The sequence below is a fragment of the Aulonocara sp. 'chitande type north' Nkhata Bay genome, linkage group LG7 (assembly GCF_057382095.1).
Source record: "Aulonocara sp. 'chitande type north' Nkhata Bay isolate Kocher_YH1m ecotype deep benthic linkage group LG7, A_spYH_male_GT1.1, whole genome shotgun sequence".
Taxonomy (NCBI): Eukaryota; Metazoa; Chordata; class Actinopteri; order Cichliformes; family Cichlidae; genus Aulonocara; species Aulonocara sp. 'chitande type north' Nkhata Bay.
The window spans coordinates 9105143-9121940 of NC_141350.1; the positions used below are offsets into that span (position 1 = coordinate 9105143).

General features: G+C 38.6%; 3 protein-coding genes across 4 annotated transcripts; 2 read left to right on the forward strand and 1 right to left on the reverse strand.

Moving 5' to 3' along the window:
* Positions 1-511: 511 nt before the first annotated feature.
* Positions 512-5057, reverse strand: LOC147324535 (dynein light chain roadblock-type 2-like). 2 transcript variants are annotated; one of them, XM_086298404.1, is made up of 5 exons: positions 4911-5057; positions 4068-4146; positions 2068-2235; positions 1878-1942; positions 512-1011 (listed from the first exon to the last, which is right to left on the reverse strand). In XM_086298404.1, exons 1-5 carry the CDS (start codon positions 4911-4913, stop codon positions 994-996), a joined length of 333 nt encoding a protein of 110 aa, XP_086154530.1. In that variant the 5' UTR covers positions 4914-5057; the 3' UTR covers positions 512-993. The 2 variants fall into 2 exon arrangements, with proteins under 2 accessions (XP_086154530.1, XP_086154529.1); XM_086298403.1 differs by having other exon boundaries at positions 512-1015; positions 4911-5055.
* On the forward strand, positions 4975-9664 carry psmd7 (proteasome 26S subunit, non-ATPase 7). Its single transcript, XM_086298398.1, has 8 exons — positions 4975-5133; positions 5531-5622; positions 6934-7026; positions 7109-7206; positions 7313-7393; positions 7506-7597; positions 8322-8520; positions 9026-9664. The coding sequence occupies exons 1-8, from the start codon at positions 5060-5062 to the stop codon at positions 9287-9289; spliced, it is 993 nt and encodes a 330-aa protein (XP_086154524.1). The 5' UTR covers positions 4975-5059; the 3' UTR covers positions 9290-9664.
* A 136-nt stretch (positions 9665-9800) lies between these two features.
* On the forward strand, positions 9801-16663 carry hprt1l (hypoxanthine phosphoribosyltransferase 1, like). The gene is made up of 9 exons (XM_086298401.1): positions 9801-10870; positions 11185-11291; positions 11673-11856; positions 12060-12125; positions 12213-12230; positions 12469-12551; positions 13372-13418; positions 14956-15032; positions 16094-16663. Exons 1-9 carry the CDS (start codon positions 10853-10855, stop codon positions 16139-16141), a joined length of 648 nt encoding a protein of 215 aa, XP_086154527.1. The 5' UTR covers positions 9801-10852; the 3' UTR covers positions 16142-16663.
* The last annotated feature ends 135 nt before the right edge of the window (positions 16664-16798 follow it).

The window sequence follows — 16798 nt, forward strand, 5'->3', positions numbered from 1 at the left end:
ACTAATAATAACAATACAGGAACTTAACATAAGAAATCAAAAATACAAAATAAACTTAAAATATATTTTGCATTTTGACACTTTATAGGTTAAAAGTATCAGTATTGGTATTGTATTAGCAATAATGGACCTGTATTTACTTGGTATTGTTTTTTTCTGTTTGTTTGTTTGTTTGTTTTTTCATTTTAAAGCATGACATTATTATGTAGTTGTAGGAGTAATTTCTTGAACTAAGCAATCATTGTGGTGTACCAGTTTAAGATGAAAAAATATACATAAAATCAGGCCTTTACTCATGTGTTATTACTGCTCCAGCACAGTATTGACCTAAATGATCAAAAGTGAATACATACTTTAACTCACTGTGCCAGCACCTTCTTTCCTCAGTCTCATTTCTTGAGGATGACAAGAAACAGTGTGGTTCTTGGACAATGACAACTTTGAGAACCTGTTCTTGAAAAATATCAGTGAGCTCATCAAGCGGTACTGTACCAACCTGGACTGTAACTGATTTGCTTTTCCCTTTTATTAATTTGCATGTTTATGGACATCAGCTCGCTTTAATTCTATTCATTCTGACATAAACGTTTCTTCTGCACTTCCAGGTGTTGATCATACACGTGAAGCCCAAAGATCTCAGTCAGGCATACAGAAGTGTACATCTCCCTGGATGAAATCCAAGATGTCAGTGAATGTTAAGTTGCACCAAAACATTTCGAGACGAGTATTAGTTTATTTATCCAAGACATTTAAACGTGTCACCAGTGAACTGAAAAAATAACGCTGTCTTGCCATCTAGTGGTGACAGTGTGCACAGCCTCACAATGTATGTGGTCTTCTTATGATGTGATTAAAAATGGCTTCAAGGACAGACATTGTTATTTTGCCTCCTTCTTTTCTTCTCTCAGCTGAAACATTCATCTCATCCATGTCTTTCAGCGTGCACACATCAATAGCCATCACTTCACTCCTTCTGTAGCCAACCAGGATACTCTAGTCCCAAGGGAGAACCTGTCTGAGGATAAGGAAGAGTCTGATCAGCAGGAGGAAAAAGAGGACGAGGAACAAGATGAATAAAGTATCAGGGCAATGAAGCTGTTTCTGAGACCTACCGGGAGTATGTGGATAGTGAGTCAATGTCAAGATAGTGGAATGTGTGTACATACGTTACCTCAAGGGTAATTTGGATTTGATATGACGGAAACAGTTAAAAAGTGACCCATATAGTGGATATAAAAACAAATTTTTTCATGTAATTGGTTCTCAAAATATTTGATACTGATATGCAATGCTAGGCATACACCGTATTTGACATTTATTGGATTATATAATGATCCAGAGGTGACTTGCATCCAGAGGTTAAGGTGATAAATTCCCTGATTCTGGGAACTAATGTCTAATGAGTTCAAAGAGTCCATTAGAACATTCATCTGGGACAGATGTGTGATACTCTTTGGCATCATTGTTGACCATAACCATGACCGGAAGTTGGAAAATTATGATTTGGAAGAAGACGCTGATACACACGGAGACAATTCAAAGAGTTTGCAGCCTCCATGAGTATGAGGATGGAGCTCATCAATCTGCTGCTCTTCCTTTATGACCTTTTTACAAGCTAATCATTCAAAAAACAAACAAACAAACTGAAAAATAAATCTAAAATTTGCTTTCGTACAATTGTGTGTTGAAAGATGCATTTGTAGCACCTGGTGACAAGGCTATGTGACATAATTTGACCATGGTGCCTGGTTATTTAAAGGCAGAAAAGATAAATAACAACAGAAATATTATTTAAAACATTTTAAAACTTTTCTGTCTTTCTTTCTTTTTCTTTTTGCACTTAGCAGGTGGTGCTGCAACACACCCAACACCCCTACCTCCATGCCCATGGAAACGTCTGGCTCAGGAAGCTTCTGGATGCCTATCACCAGATAGTTGTTCTCTGCAGAGACATAAAAGACAAGCTGAACCATGGAAATGCAGGCAAACAACTGAGCCAAAAGTCAACAACTACATCACAACAACTAAAATCATTAAGTCAACAAACCCTAACTAATTTACACTCACCTGTTACAACAATGATCTCATTGCTCTTGGAGCGGACTCGGAGGGCACTGAGATCATTCTGAGGATCAATATCTCTGACTGCGCTTCTGGCCAATACCACAAGTTGTCGAAGTTGCCCTGCATATTGTAGAGTCATGGACTGATCCAAAGTTGATCTGATGGGAACACCTTAAAAGAAATTCATTCATTCAGAAATTCATCAGACATTCAGACTGTATTTTTAATATTTTCCTGGATAAATATTCTTTTTGGCAGAGGTTTAGTGCTTCCTATTTGAATAGCTGAGAGCATCAGTCATGCACATGTTTGAGCTGTTACTTGTTTACACACACTGATCAGGAATAACTGAGCAAAAGTGATCAAACAGATTAAATTTACAAACATAAAGTCATCTGTCTGACCATTTTCATCAGTTCTTACATGGTGCTTTCAGTTCCCTCCTCCCTGGATATGTCTTCTCTCTCTGTTTCACACTATCCTGTGGGACTCTTGCCCACACACTCTAACTTTGAGGCCCTCTCTTATTCTCTAGTGAATTTTGAATGTCACAGTTACAGATGTATGTGACAGCTCAGGTGGAGCGCAGGATTCATCCAGAGGAGAGCTGCTTTATTATTATTTATTATTATTATTCCACGGTGTAAACCTGGACTCTAACACTTGATCTAAGCACACATTTTTTCTTCTTCTGTATGCCATGTGAGGTTATGTATTTTTTAAAATTACTACTAAATACTGTAACATTCAGACATTAATCTGCTCTCATTTTTTTAGTCATTTTTTCTCTCAACTGTTGCATTTTCACAGATATTTAAATGTTCTATATTACAGATCTGAGAGAAGGAGAAAAACAAACTACATAAAAATGATCTTTGGTGTTGCAGAGCTTTATGACTGCATAATTTGACAAAAAATCTTAAACACTGCAAATCTATTATTTAAAAAAAATATCTCAGTTGCCTAATGCATCTTGTACCGTGGCTTCGCTGTAGTTCTCTGAAAGGGAAACCAAATACAAATGAACTACAATAATAACTGTGTCCATGGGCCAGATTTATTAATACTCTCCTCTAGAGCACAACTATCTTTTGGCATTAAAAAGCAGCTGTTGGGATTTAATGAAGAGGCACGGTATCGGTTATGGTACTGAAAGCAGTTTAACAGTAAATTTAACATAGTAAAAGGTGACATTATATTGTTTTGGGGGTTTGTGACAGTTAGAGTGCTCAGTTATTTGAAATGAGAAGGCTAAATGTTATCAGAGAGTGTGTAATTTTAAATGGAAATAGACTGGTACTTACACGGCATTTTTCTACTTTAACTGAGCACTGAAAGTGCTTTGTGGCGGGTGGATGACTCAAAGCTGTGAGCACAGCACTCTGTCCTATAACACTTCATTCTGTCCTCATGTAGAATGTTTAGAGCTGAGTCCCTTTCTGGTCCTCTGTAGTAATAGTATTTTACTGAAACTGAGCAAAACTGAGCTGCATTTAAGCTTTTTAACTGCATTTCTGCACAGAGATCAATACAAAATGAAAACATCTCTTCACACCTTTTTTCAGCAGTGTGTACACAGAGCGATTTGGATCGTTCTTCACGCACATGCTCACGTTCTAATGGCAAACAGTGTTGGTGTAAGAAAACGTGTTAGCCATGCAGTTACACTGTGTTGTTTTTGTTAGGCAATAACTTGCTCCTTTGTAATCCTTCATGGAGCCACTAATCTGTGCTGCTCTTGCTAGTTATTTACTGAAATGAACTGTCGATAGCTATCAGCTACAAAACTAACACCGTGCCTCTTCGGAAAACCCCAACAGTAACTTTTTGACACCAAAAGAGGGTTTTAAGCTGCCGCAGACCATTATTTTTGTCTTTTACCTTAATTAACTTTCTTCCATTTCAACTAATTATAACATCCATGAATATTTTATTTCCTCTGTGAAAAAAAGCGACAGAGCATCATTCTGAGCAGTACTGCTCTGCTTTTTGGTGTTGCTTACCATCTGGATCGACGACTAGCGTTCCAATAACACCTTTAGTGGCTTCAATCCTCTTCATTTGTGCCTCAACTTCCTCACCCTGCTCAACCAAAAACACGATCAGGCGCACGTTTACATAAAAAATGTGGCTTTTCCAGAACTGATAAAACTGTAATCAACCTGATGGTTGAGGGATTTCGTGTCCCATTTAAAGTTAGAAAATGTTAAATATATTCTAAAAGAAAAAAAAAAGGCATTTTTATTAATGTATGTGGCCTATTTACACCCTGCTTCTCGACTGTTAGTGCGATAACAAATTGGAATGATTTATAACAATGTCTTACAAGTATAAGTGGCAGCAGGCATACTCAAGTAATGGGAGTAAAGTCACCCCCATTTGACTTTACTTACTTATCGGAAGTGTCATTCATTTTCAGATACTAAGTGTAGCTTGCTAGAATCAAATGACAGAACAAATACTAAGGCTTTCTGTCTTATATAGTTCATAATCCATCGTGATTGTGTGATTAGTTTCGTATAATATTACTGAAATGTAGTAAAGAGAAAATAAAAATATAACATAATAAATGAACACAAAATTAAATATAAAGCCAAGACTCCTACTTTGAGTGGTTATTTGATAGTGGTTTGTATCATTTCGGGTTGTAAACCTGTTATAATACTTGTATCCCCTTAAAAAGAACGGTAGCTGATAAGTACTGGCAGGTTGATGTATTGTTCACCTTGTTTGGTAAACATAAACATAATTAAAGTTATCATTATGTAGGCTTCTGCTGTTGTGATTTGACGCTATATAAATAAAACTGAATTGAATTGAATTAAAAGTTGTTCATAAAGTCGTACCATTTCGTCGGCCTTCTTGCTCTTTTTGTGCGTCTCTACGGTCTCTCTGTTGCCAAGAGAAACGGAAGAGACGTCAGGAGCGAGCGGAAGTGTAGCGTAGCCGTCATTGTGTGGAGGTGTGTTGTGTTCTGTTTATCCTGCCTGCGAAAATGCCGGAGTTAGCGGTGGAAAATGTGGTCGTTCACCCCCTTGTGTTGCTCAGCGTGGTGGATCATTTCAACAGGTCAGTGAGATCTGTATTTAAGTTCCGACTTATTATCAATATTGGACTCCAAAGTGTCCTGAAGTGTGACGCCGCAGCTAGGCTAAGCTAAGGTTAGCCATGCTGAGTCAGAGTGCCGTTAGCTAGTTAGCTTCTTAAAGTGTCAATGTACTGTATGAGCTGTTAATGAATCCTTAAAACAATGTTATTCATTAGCATTTCTACAAACTAATCCACGTACCCGAACAGTTTGATCTGGTGTCATTAAACATGACGGAGCTGTGCACTGACTCTAGCTTAGCTTACAGGTTAGCTAACGAGTCAGACTGTATGGGCTCCATTGATTACATTTTTACAGAAATCTGTGACGATAACAGCTTCCTCTGCTCGTTTCTTTTTTAAATTCTTGAATCTACAGGATAGGAAAAGTGGGAAATCAGAAACGAGTGGTCGGTGTCCTCCTGGGGTCATGGCAGAAAAAAGTTCTGGACGTCTCAAATAGTTTTGCAGGTAAAGTACATCCTCAGACATCTTTTCACCTTAAAATACTTAAGCCAAGCATTTACACTGTCCATTTCCACTGTAATATGTTTATATCTTTAGAAAATATATGTTCACGGAATGTGTTTTAGTTAGAACAGTTAGAAACGGACACGTTATGACTCCAGTGCCTGTGTTAGGTTCTTGATTATCTTATTCCCACATATCTTTTAACTTTTAACTTTGTCTACCAAGTCCAGCAGCATCTCACAGTCTGTGATTTCTGCTTTATTTTATTTTCTTGCATTTAATAACCATTAAACATCTTTGTCATTTGAAGTAAAGAAATCTCTGGTATTCTGTTTCTGACCTTTGCTTTTCAACCTCTTTTTGACACAAGCATGTCCACTAAACATATGGGTGACCAACCTGATTCATTTTCTGCCATGTTAATATAGACAAATGCTGTTTCTAAAGCAGTGATAAAACATTTGTTCAAACACTTATGTTTGTTTTCATTTTAAAGCTTGGAATCATTTTTATGAAGTTGTATGTGCCTGGACATGGCGCAGTGCGTTCATAACAGCCAGTTTTTACCCAGATTGTCCTGACAACACATCATCACTACCTTTAAGGGCTCAGTACACTGGTCACGTTGGTGACTTCATGTGCTATCGGTAGCGTCAGCACACAGCCGGTGTATAATTTAGCCGGTGCAGTGTTCTTCTGAATAATTGATCAGACAAAATCTCCACATCAGCGCTGATATAGGAGGAAGAGAAGTCAAAAGCAAAAATAAAGCATTTTTCCACAAAGTCTCATCTTTTCAGACTAATGCAACATCTCCCTTTGTATAAGCTGTGAATCTCTTTTGTAGTGATATAGCATTAAAACAGTGGTCAAAACTGACAGTTACACACTTGTGTCTTCAACACAAGTCTGCAGTGGCACAACACACCAGATTACAAAAATTGAGAGGTGCACAGCTGGCAGAAACAGACTTGCGACAGCAGATGTGACGTCAGTTTATATTCAGCTTTGCTATACAGTGGATATAATGGGGTCTTCACACCTACAAATCCCTATATGCTCTTGCTCCCCAGTATTTATCTGACATTCTCCTCCCCTGCGCCATATCCTTATTCATTTAATTATTATTTTTCTTTGTTCTAACTATTAAGCGATTACAGGACACCAGTGTAAAAATAAGTGATGTACCAGTTTAAGAAGATCTATTAAGTCAGGGTTGTCTCATGTCTCATTACTTCCTGCTACAGCACAGAATATGTATTCTGAGCCAGTTTTTAAACACACTCTCAAGTTGTTTTTTTTCCTCCCCAGTGCCATTTGATGAGGATGACAGGGATGACTCAGTTTGGTTCCTGGACCATGACTACTTGGAGAACATGTATGGCATGTTCAAGAAAGTTAATGGTAAAAGCAGTGCTTCTGTCTCTTAAATTAGTATGTTTTTAATGTTAGTGTGTCATTCATACATTTGCGTTCACTTTTTCAGCCAGAGAACGAATAGTTGGCTGGTACCACACAGGACCCAAATTACACAAGAATGACATTGCCATCAATGAGCTCATCAAGCGGTACTGTACCAATTCGGTAAGTAACTGATTTGCTTTTTCCTTGTATTAATGTGCATGTTTGTGGACATCAGCTCGCTTTAATTCTAATCATTCTGACATAAACGTTTGTTCTACACTTCCAGGTGTTGGTCATCATAGACGTAAAGCCCAAAGATCTCGGTCTGCCTACAGAAGCATACATCTCTGTGGAGGAAATCCATGATGTAAGTGATCGCTAAGGGGCAAAAAAAGTTGGAACAAGTACTTTGTTTAGTTGTTTTTCCTCAGATCAGATTAAAAAAATCTTAATTCATATGGATAATTCCTTCTTTCTAGGATGGCACTCCTACGTCCAAGACATTTGAACATGTCACCAGTGAGATTGGAGCTGAGGAAGCAGAAGAAGTGGGAGTGGAGCACCTGCTGAGGTACTGAACAAACATTTGAATTTAAACACATTAATGCTACACTGTTAGTGGAATAGAAATTTCAATAAACAAACAATAAGTGGTATAACAGTACAGAGCATCAACTGTGCATTGCTAGGGCTGCATGATTATGGCAAATTTTATCACAATTATTTTGATTGGTGTTGAGATAAAAATTGATTTTAGTGACAAAAATGTTTTAATTAGACTTTGATATAAACATAACTATGCTTTCATGTTCCTGCTGATGTAAAAATCTCTGTATCAACATAACATTCATCCTCGTTCGCCTAAATTGCACCTCTCAGAAGAAGAAAAATAGAAATAAAGAAATTGGACCAAAATTTAACACACAATTAAATTAACCGGGCACTGCGTTCACTTTTACACTGTGCTTCATTTCTTTTAATGAAAACGTTTTTGCCAACATATAAAATTTTTATTCAGCTGGCTTAAATGCATAAAAGGCAAAATATAAAATCCTTTGTAACTGCATGGATGTGAAGTGACAAAGTTCTCATGAGTTGTGATATACCTCTTCATGTCCCATGCAATATTTAGTTGTTCTTGTCAGAGGGAATAACATATCTTTTGTCCACTGTGCTGATCAATTTCTTGCAGTCTTTGTTACTCACTGTCTTTAGTGAACATGCGCCTCTGACCAAGTGTAATGTGGTTGTGCTGAGGATACATCACATTAGCAACCACTGCATTGTCTCTACAGAGACATCAAAGATACAACGGTGGGCACACTATCACAACGCATCACAAACCAGGTTCACGGCCTAAAGGGACTCAACTCTAAGCTGTTGGACATCCGCTCTTACCTAGAGAGGGTGGCTGCTGGCAAACTTCCCATCAACCACCAGATCATCTACCAGCTGCAGGATGTTTTCAACCTGCTGCCTGATGTAAATCTACTGGTAAGTTGTTTATGTTTGAGGTCTGTTTACTTTATTTTTAATCTGGCAGCTTTTTAAGTGCAAGAGATTATAAAACACGTATAGCTGTATGCTACTTTGGGAATTTCATGTTTGCACTAAATTAAAGATGTGGCTGTTACCTTTTTTTTTTCTTTTCTTTTCTTTTCATTAAATTTTTACAAATACTTTAATAATCAATGCAGAAACGTAATAAGGAAAACTGTTTAGTGTGATAGTGTTTTTAAACAAAACTCAAAAATGAACTGGCATTTTCAATATCGTGATAAAATATTCATATGCCTTACTAATGTGTTTTTAATTGCTGTGATAAACAAAACCTTTGGTGTGAATATGAGCTCTGTGTGTGTTTGGGGGGGGGGGGTCTTATCGTAAAAATCTGTGGTCAAATACTGCATCAAATAGCAATATTAAATGTCTTTTATTATACATAATAAACTACTAAGATGTTTGCTGGGATAATATGTAAGTTTTTTTTATTTTGCAGGAGTTCACAAAAGCCTTTTACCTAAAGACCAATGACCAGATGTTGGTGGTCTACTTGGCCTCGCTCATACGCTCTGTGGTGGCTCTGCACAACCTGATCAACAACAAGATTTCCAACCGAGATGCAGAAAAGAAGGAAGGACAGGAAAAGGAGGAAGGCAAGAAAGAGAAGAAGGATGACAAAGAGAAAAAAGATGACAAGGAGAAAGAAAAAGAGAAGGAGAAAGCAGACGGTGCCAAGAAAGATGAGAAGAAGAAAAAATAGTGAGCATTCTTCCTCTGCGGTCCTCTCTCAAATCACACCGCCATCTTCTGGATGGTGCTCTACTTTGTGTCCACAGGCACAGCTCTGTATGTGGGTCTCGGGCTAAAAGTAGGACTCTATATGGGGAACGGTGTCATTTGAGATTTGGTCTCATGGTCACAAACGGCACTCTCAAAGACTTGTTATCCTACAGAGATGATGTTGTTTGCTCGTCGGTGTTGGCCAGTGTGAGAACATGCTGTGTCCTGTTTTCATAGTTGCCATAGCCTCGATGTTGCAAACACCCGGTGTTGCTTTTTTTCTTTTCTTTTTTCTTTTTTTGTATGTTCGAGGAAATGTTTCTGTATCACTCATTAAACTTGGATCATATTATAAGATGATTGTTCTGATTCTGTCTTTACATTTTTACACATTGTTTATCCTTAATATTTAAAAGCAGACATGTGGTAAAGTCACTGTTATAATTTTAGAATTGTGACTCCACTTATTATTATGGAAGGGGAAGTTGAGTTGGAGAAAAACAAATGTGCAAGTGCTTACGCTGTGTGTGTTTGTGTAAACTGGTAGGGCAGTTTTAACTTGACAAATTGTCAACTGATATAGCTGACTTGTTTTAAAGCGATACTACATAAATACAGCAAAACTAAGCTTTAATTTAAATACTTAAGGCAAGAAAGCCAGGGGAATAATGTTCCCCTGTAGAGAAACTGTTATTAATAGAGCATAATGGGAAAAGAAAATACTTTAGATCTTTTAGAAATTGCACACAATTTGTTTTCACATTTGAAGCTCATCAAGCAGATGATGCAAAGCAATGTCCTCAGCAAAGGTTCTGACTAGTCTGAAAGACACAGCTAGCACCTTAATGAGTAATAACCCAGTGAATTGCCTGTTTCAGTATAACTTTTTCACACTTATTCTTTCATACACAAGTTTTGCATTAGTAAAGAATAAAAACACTTTAATTACAACTGTGATAATCATTTAACATTTCTGATTTTTTAAATTTGAATTAAGCTACAGGAAACATTTCTAGCACATATTGTCAAATTAAAAGCGGTTTAATTAATGTATTGGGCTTGTCTGTGAAATCATTGCGGAGCACAGATGCGTGATAAACGCTCGCGCACAGCTCTTTGATGAGGAGGAGCCGTCACCTGGCATGTTTTTGTTTTTTTTAAACTGCGTCATCTGCAGCCTCTCCCCAGCGCTGGAAGTTTCTCGCTCTTTCACTTACCAAAATATACGAGTAGGAGTAACACCACCATAGCGCGTTTAAGCCCTGGTTGTGTGGGACAAATCAGATTATCGGAAAGACAAACTGGATTCTGACGTAAAGGGCTTAAAACCCGGCGGAGGAGCGTCGCGTGTGCCGCTCCAGCTCACAAGCAGTCCGTAAAAAAAAAAAAAAAAAAAAAAAAAGGAAAAGAGGAGAGCCGCTCGTGCAGCCTCCTGTCATCAAACCTCCACACATCCCTCCTCTTCCCCGTCTCTCAGGACCTGAGCATGACTGTTCAGATTTTTCGCTGCGACTGAACGGATCGGACGGCCGCCGGGGGTGTCATGGCTTCCTATCTGCAGGTGAGGCTGCCAGCTGCCGTCCTCTCTCCGGGCTGGGGTGTTTCGTACTTGTCGGGGTGTGGTTGTGCGCGGGGCACGGTAGGCCCTTTTAAATAGAAGGGAGGAGGCACGAGCTTTTCCCTCGCAATCTAAGCTGTCATGCCTTTTTACCTTACCGCCACCCTACCACTAATTCGCCCAGTAAATTGGGTAAACAGGTGGTTGAGAGGCTCGGTGTTGCCGGGGGTGGGGGGCTTCACTTTGATTTAACGCATCTTTGGCGCACATTATCTGTCAGTGCCAAATAGTTTGCGCATTTCAATTTATGGTTCCAGATAGCTGATGATGAGAAAGGCCACGACCTGGACCTTTTCTGTGTTCCCAGACATTATGAGAACGATTTGGACAAGGTGATTATCCCACATGGACTCATCATGGACAGGTAAAGTGATTTGTCACCTCTCTGGCTGGGTTTTTTGTTTTGTTTGTTTTGTTTTGGGGGGGTTGGGGTTCACAGCAGACATCTTTGTTGCACAGGTGTACTGATGATGGGAAACTGCTGCAATCGTGAGGTACTTAATGGAGCGGACTCGTGTTTTCAGAATGTGTGCTATGAAAAACAGGTGTGCACTATACAAAATACTGCTAGCCACAACCAGGGGTGGATTTGTATGTGGGTTTGAGGGCATATGAAGACTCAATGCCAGTAGTGCTAAAGTGCAAAATCACTTAAAGGATATTCTCCCCATCATTTAAGAACTAGGCGTCATTATGATTTACAGTGCTGTCACTGTTTCTCTCTCCCACCTCCTCTTTGATGCAGGACAGAGCGCCTGGCCCGCGACATCATTCGAGACATGGGGGGACACCACATTGTAGCTCTGTGTGTGCTGAAAGGCGGCTACAAGTTTTTTGCAGACCTCCTCGACTACATTAAATCACTGAACCAGAACAGTGATAAATCAGTCCCGCTGACAGTGGATTTCATTAGGGTGAAGAGCTACTGCGTAAGCCGCCTTTCTCATTTCATGGATGTGAGCGGAGGGAAATGGAGTTGGCAGAAGTACAAATGAGAGCATTCTTGTTAAAAATCGCTGCAGTGCAGAGGCATTTTGGAAAAGTAGACTTTTTTTTTTTTTTTTTTGATAAAAACTTTCATTATGAGGGAGTTTGAGCTTATGGATACTGTCTCATTTTTGTGCCCCCCCAGAATGATAAGTCAACTAACAATGTTAAAGTCATTGGAGGGGATGAGCTGTCCAATCTCGCAGGCAAGGTTAGTCTTTCTGTCACAGAGAAATGCTGCTGTCTTCTTCATAGAGGTTTAAATTATTAACTTTGCTTCTGTTTTTTTGCTCCGCAGAATGTTTTGATTGTTGAGGTAAGCTCTTGTTATTATCATTCAGGTGGCTGAATGATGAATGAATCATCTAAAACATGATCTCTATTATTAGGGTTAAATAAAACATTAAATACTCATATTTTATTACTGCTACTGTAGTGGTTTTAAATTACAGTTATGTTTGCTTGCTTTTAACATTAAATATCAGACATGATATCTGATAGATGCTTATTTGTGCTTACATCTCTAATTCGACCACTTCCGGCCTTGTTGAAAGGATATTGTGGAGACAGGAAGGACGATGGAAACACTACTTTCTCTACTGAGTGAATGTAATCCTAAGATGGTTAAAGTTGTAAGGTAGGCACCCTCAGATGCTGTTTATAGTGCATGAGACTGAATTACAGACCTCCACAGTAACTGGCTGGTATGTCTTCAGAGAGACAAAATGCATCTAACTAACGGGTACTCTCCTTTAGGACTGTATTAGAGATGTGATGTGACGGAAGGATGGAGCAGCTTAAGAGTTAATCTGCAGTTCTATTAACTGCACTGTGGAGGCAGAGGCCATTTCTCTGATGTATTCCTGATAGCAGGTTAAAACAGGAAAAGGGCTCAGCCGATACAGTTCCCCTCTGTTTGCACCACTTACAGTAGTTTGGGAGGGACATCTCTGTGGCTTTGATGTGTGCCGTGTAATAGTCTCCTATCAGTTTTTTGTCATACCCATTTAAATAGAATTATAGACTTTTAAGGGGTAGTTTACCACAGGAAAAAATAAAACTCCTCCCACTTGAGTGTGATTTCGAACCATGTGATTATTTTCTGTTCCCCCTGAGGTTTTGCAATATCTACCACTGAAATGTCTTTCGAGCACACTGCAGCTGAACAGACACTTTTACAATCCACAAGCGTCTATTTTTTTCAGTTAGAATTGTCATTTTCTAGAATCTACCACAGTAAAAAAATTATTTTGTGAAATAGGATTCCCCAGTTTTGTCTGTACATGGGTCCATAAGCTAAAAAAAAAAAAAGTTTAATCTTGGACTGCAAATAGCCATCTATGGGTGGATGTAACAGGGCAGTGAAAGATGTAAAACGTGACCTGAACAGTCTTTGTTTTGATGACAGCTTTTTGTCTTTGACTTCCTCATAAAGCTTTCCGCATTTATCATTCTAGTCTCCTGGTGAAGAGGACCCCAAGAAGTTCAGGATATAGACCAGACTGTGAGAACCTCTTATTTTTCTTCTACATTCTCTGTGTAGTGATGAATGGTATGGCTCAATTTGTGACTTTCAGTCATTTGCGACTCTTCGAAGACCCAGTGAAAATTTTAATAAAGCAGGATTATAATTAATCTCAGGGAAATCTACTCTAAATGTAGCCGAGCCTGGCACTTATGTACTAATGCAAGCCTTATAACCCCCTGCTCACACCATCTATGATTATGTAATGCTTTTAGGTTTGAGTTGGGTAATCTCTTTAAGATCGTCCCTCAAGGACAGCTGTTACTGTAAGTGTTTTGACTTTCCGCTGAGACCATAAAAGAGCAGTGACTGCTTGTTTATGTCAGAGCCAGTTTGTTGCTTGTTTTCTTCCAGTGGTCTTAAAAGTAGCTTCTGGTTCCTCTTATTTATAACCCCTTGTATCAGTGATATTACATAGGGAGATTTCCTCTTCTCACAGCTCCTAATGCTCCTATCACTGCAGCCACTTTAGACTTTACCTTTCCCATCTGCTCCAGTTGTTTCTTCTGCCCTTGCTAGTTCTCTATTTTTTGTGTTTCTTCTTAGTTGCTGTCCGCTGAGATCCCCACATCTATCACAGATGCACTTTGTTAACCACCACTATGTCTGGTTGGTTAGTCAGCAGCTGCTTGTCTGTCTAGAAGTCAAGCTCTGATAGGACCTTGTTGTTATACTGCTATGATCAGAACTCTCCTCTAAGCCATCCTTTTCTATCCACTGGTAGTATTTCTTAATGCCAGCTCCTTCCTCTATCCGTTGATGGTACATTCCAGGAACAGATTCCCATAGGGGTTTGGTCATCCATGATAGTTCCTCGTCCTGTTCCCCAAGTATCCTCAGTTGTCTGAGGTATTCTTGGCACTCACTAATCCTCTCCGTTCCTTTTTTCTGTTGCTCATAAACCCTCAGGGTGCTAGACTTCAGGTAGAGAGCTCCGTGCATTGTGAGGAGTTTTGGTGTCTTGACATGAGTGCCATCTCTCTCCTCCTGTGGTCAGCTTATTATTCAAACTGGGTATCTGATGATCGATAGGGCACAGACATTGATGGCTTGGATCTTATTCCTTCTGTTCAGCTAGCTTCTTAGAACCTACAATACCTTTTGGAGGTATATGGCTGTGGCTGATCTTTGTGCGACTTTGTCATGGTTCTCGTTGGCCTGTGGGATATACAGGTACTTATAGTTGTTCTATATATCTGCTATTTTATCTTCTGGCAACTGCACCCCTTCATATCCATCGTATCAGCTCTTAATGATGAGCTGGCTTAGAGGGTTGAGGCCTATGCAGAACAGCAGCGGGGACACTTTGGTATATTCTGCATTTGATGGCAACTTAAGTGATTGCCTTCGATTTTGTTTCCTGTGTTGTGTTCCACAGACCCACTGACTTCCTGATGAAGGTTATTAGTATACTATTAGCTTTGTACAGTGCCAACCACTCCAGTATCCATGTGATTTTACTTATATAATATAAATACATATTATAATGTTTGTTTGTTTGTTTGTTTTCCCCCAGACATCGGTTTTGAGGTACCGGATGCCTTTCTGGTTGGCTATGCTTTGGATTACAACGAGTACTTCAGAGATCTCAGTGTAAGTGTTTTTTGGAAGTTGATTACTCAAGGTCTCCTATTATAAAGGTGATTTTTAACACAGATTTAGCTGGTTTGGATCACTGCAACATTCACTGGAGATAGCTGTGGTTCTAATAATCGCTGGCAAGCTGGTATAATACTGGACCCTGATTTGCCCCCATGCATCCATTGGCATGCAAGTTTGTGAATGTGTGTGATAGGGTGAATGGTGCGTGTAGTTAAAAAGTGCTTTGAGTGCTCAGAGTAGAAAACCAAAGTGCACAAGTGCCAAACCATTCTATTTACAGAGGTGTGGAAAATGTTAGATGTTTTTACATGCTCACAAGAACAAGTGCACCTGAGATACTGAATGAGTAATTGGCTTGATATTTCACAAATTATCTGTCTGCCCTAAGATGAAATTATTTTAGATATTATTGCTTTTACATGGTTGTTTTGAGGACCCATCTAATATGAATTATCAGGATTTATCCTGCATTAAAAACTGATTTTGACCTTCACTGAAAGGAAAAAAAAATTTTTTTCTCTAAATGGTCTAAGTGGGATTACATTTTCTTTAGCTTAGTTTGAGTGCACTAGTTGTGCCATAACAATATGTGGACCAGTTATGCTTACATACATAGTCACCCACCAGAGTCCCAATTTTAACCTAATCATGACATTATTTAGGCAGACTGTGGATGTTAATTTTAGTCACTTTATCCTCAAATCTTCAAAGTGGAAAAGTATATTTATAGTGTTTTGTATAGTTACAGGATTGGGCAACAAATGATTTTTTTTTTTTTTTTTTTTTTTTTTTTTTTTTATTATATGGTTGTGTAGTGTTGTATTAAAATGTTAAGGTATTTCTGAAAATAACTTGGCCTTAAATATTTGCTGCAGTAGGAATAAAAGAGGTGTAAAAAAAAAAAAAAAAAGGCAACTGCAGTTTCAGGGTCCTGATGTTCTGCCTGCTTACGCACCATGAGGCTGCCATGTTTGGTGTCACTGGTTTTTAGTGAAACCAGTGTTATAATATTCAGCATTTCTGTTGATGTTTTTTCCTCTTCTTTTCCTCAGCACATCTGTATACTGAATGACCAAGCAAAGGAGAAGTACAAAGTGTGAGCAGATGAAGTGCTGCAGAGGCCGATGTCTGAATCGCTGAAGACTTGGACCACTGTGACGAGCCTCGTTAGCTTTGCTGTGTTTTGAAACGTATTTATTTTTCTATATGCGAATCCACAAAAAGTGACTTGTGGGTTGTAACTAACTTTAAGAACATTTCTTTCCCCCCTTATAAGTGGGATTAATTCTGTATATTATCAATATTTTGGTTGTCAATTTATTGAATTTATGTTAAGACTGAAGGTGTAAATAACAGTTTTGAATAGAAGTGGAGATTAAAAAAATGTAATTAATTTGCTCTTATGGAAGTACACACATCTCAGGCTACTGCTTTATTTTCAGTTAGCTGTCAGATTATTTGTAGCCTTCGAATGTTTGAATGTTTCAGTTTGGATTTATACTGAAGACATATCCTCTCATTATGCCATAAAATGACTTGTCATGTACTGTATGTTTTGATTCATGTCCAATGTTTTCACCAAGGATCTCTTTACAGCAATACAAATCCCAGTGAAACCTCGAGTCTGTTTTCTATTTTCCCAGAAGAGGGAGTAACACTGCATTTATGCATGTTTTTACAAAAGTAATAGGCCTACTTTAAACTAATTACCAAAACACACTTGACTGTGGTACTATGTGAAATAGGAGTGGCAAGAA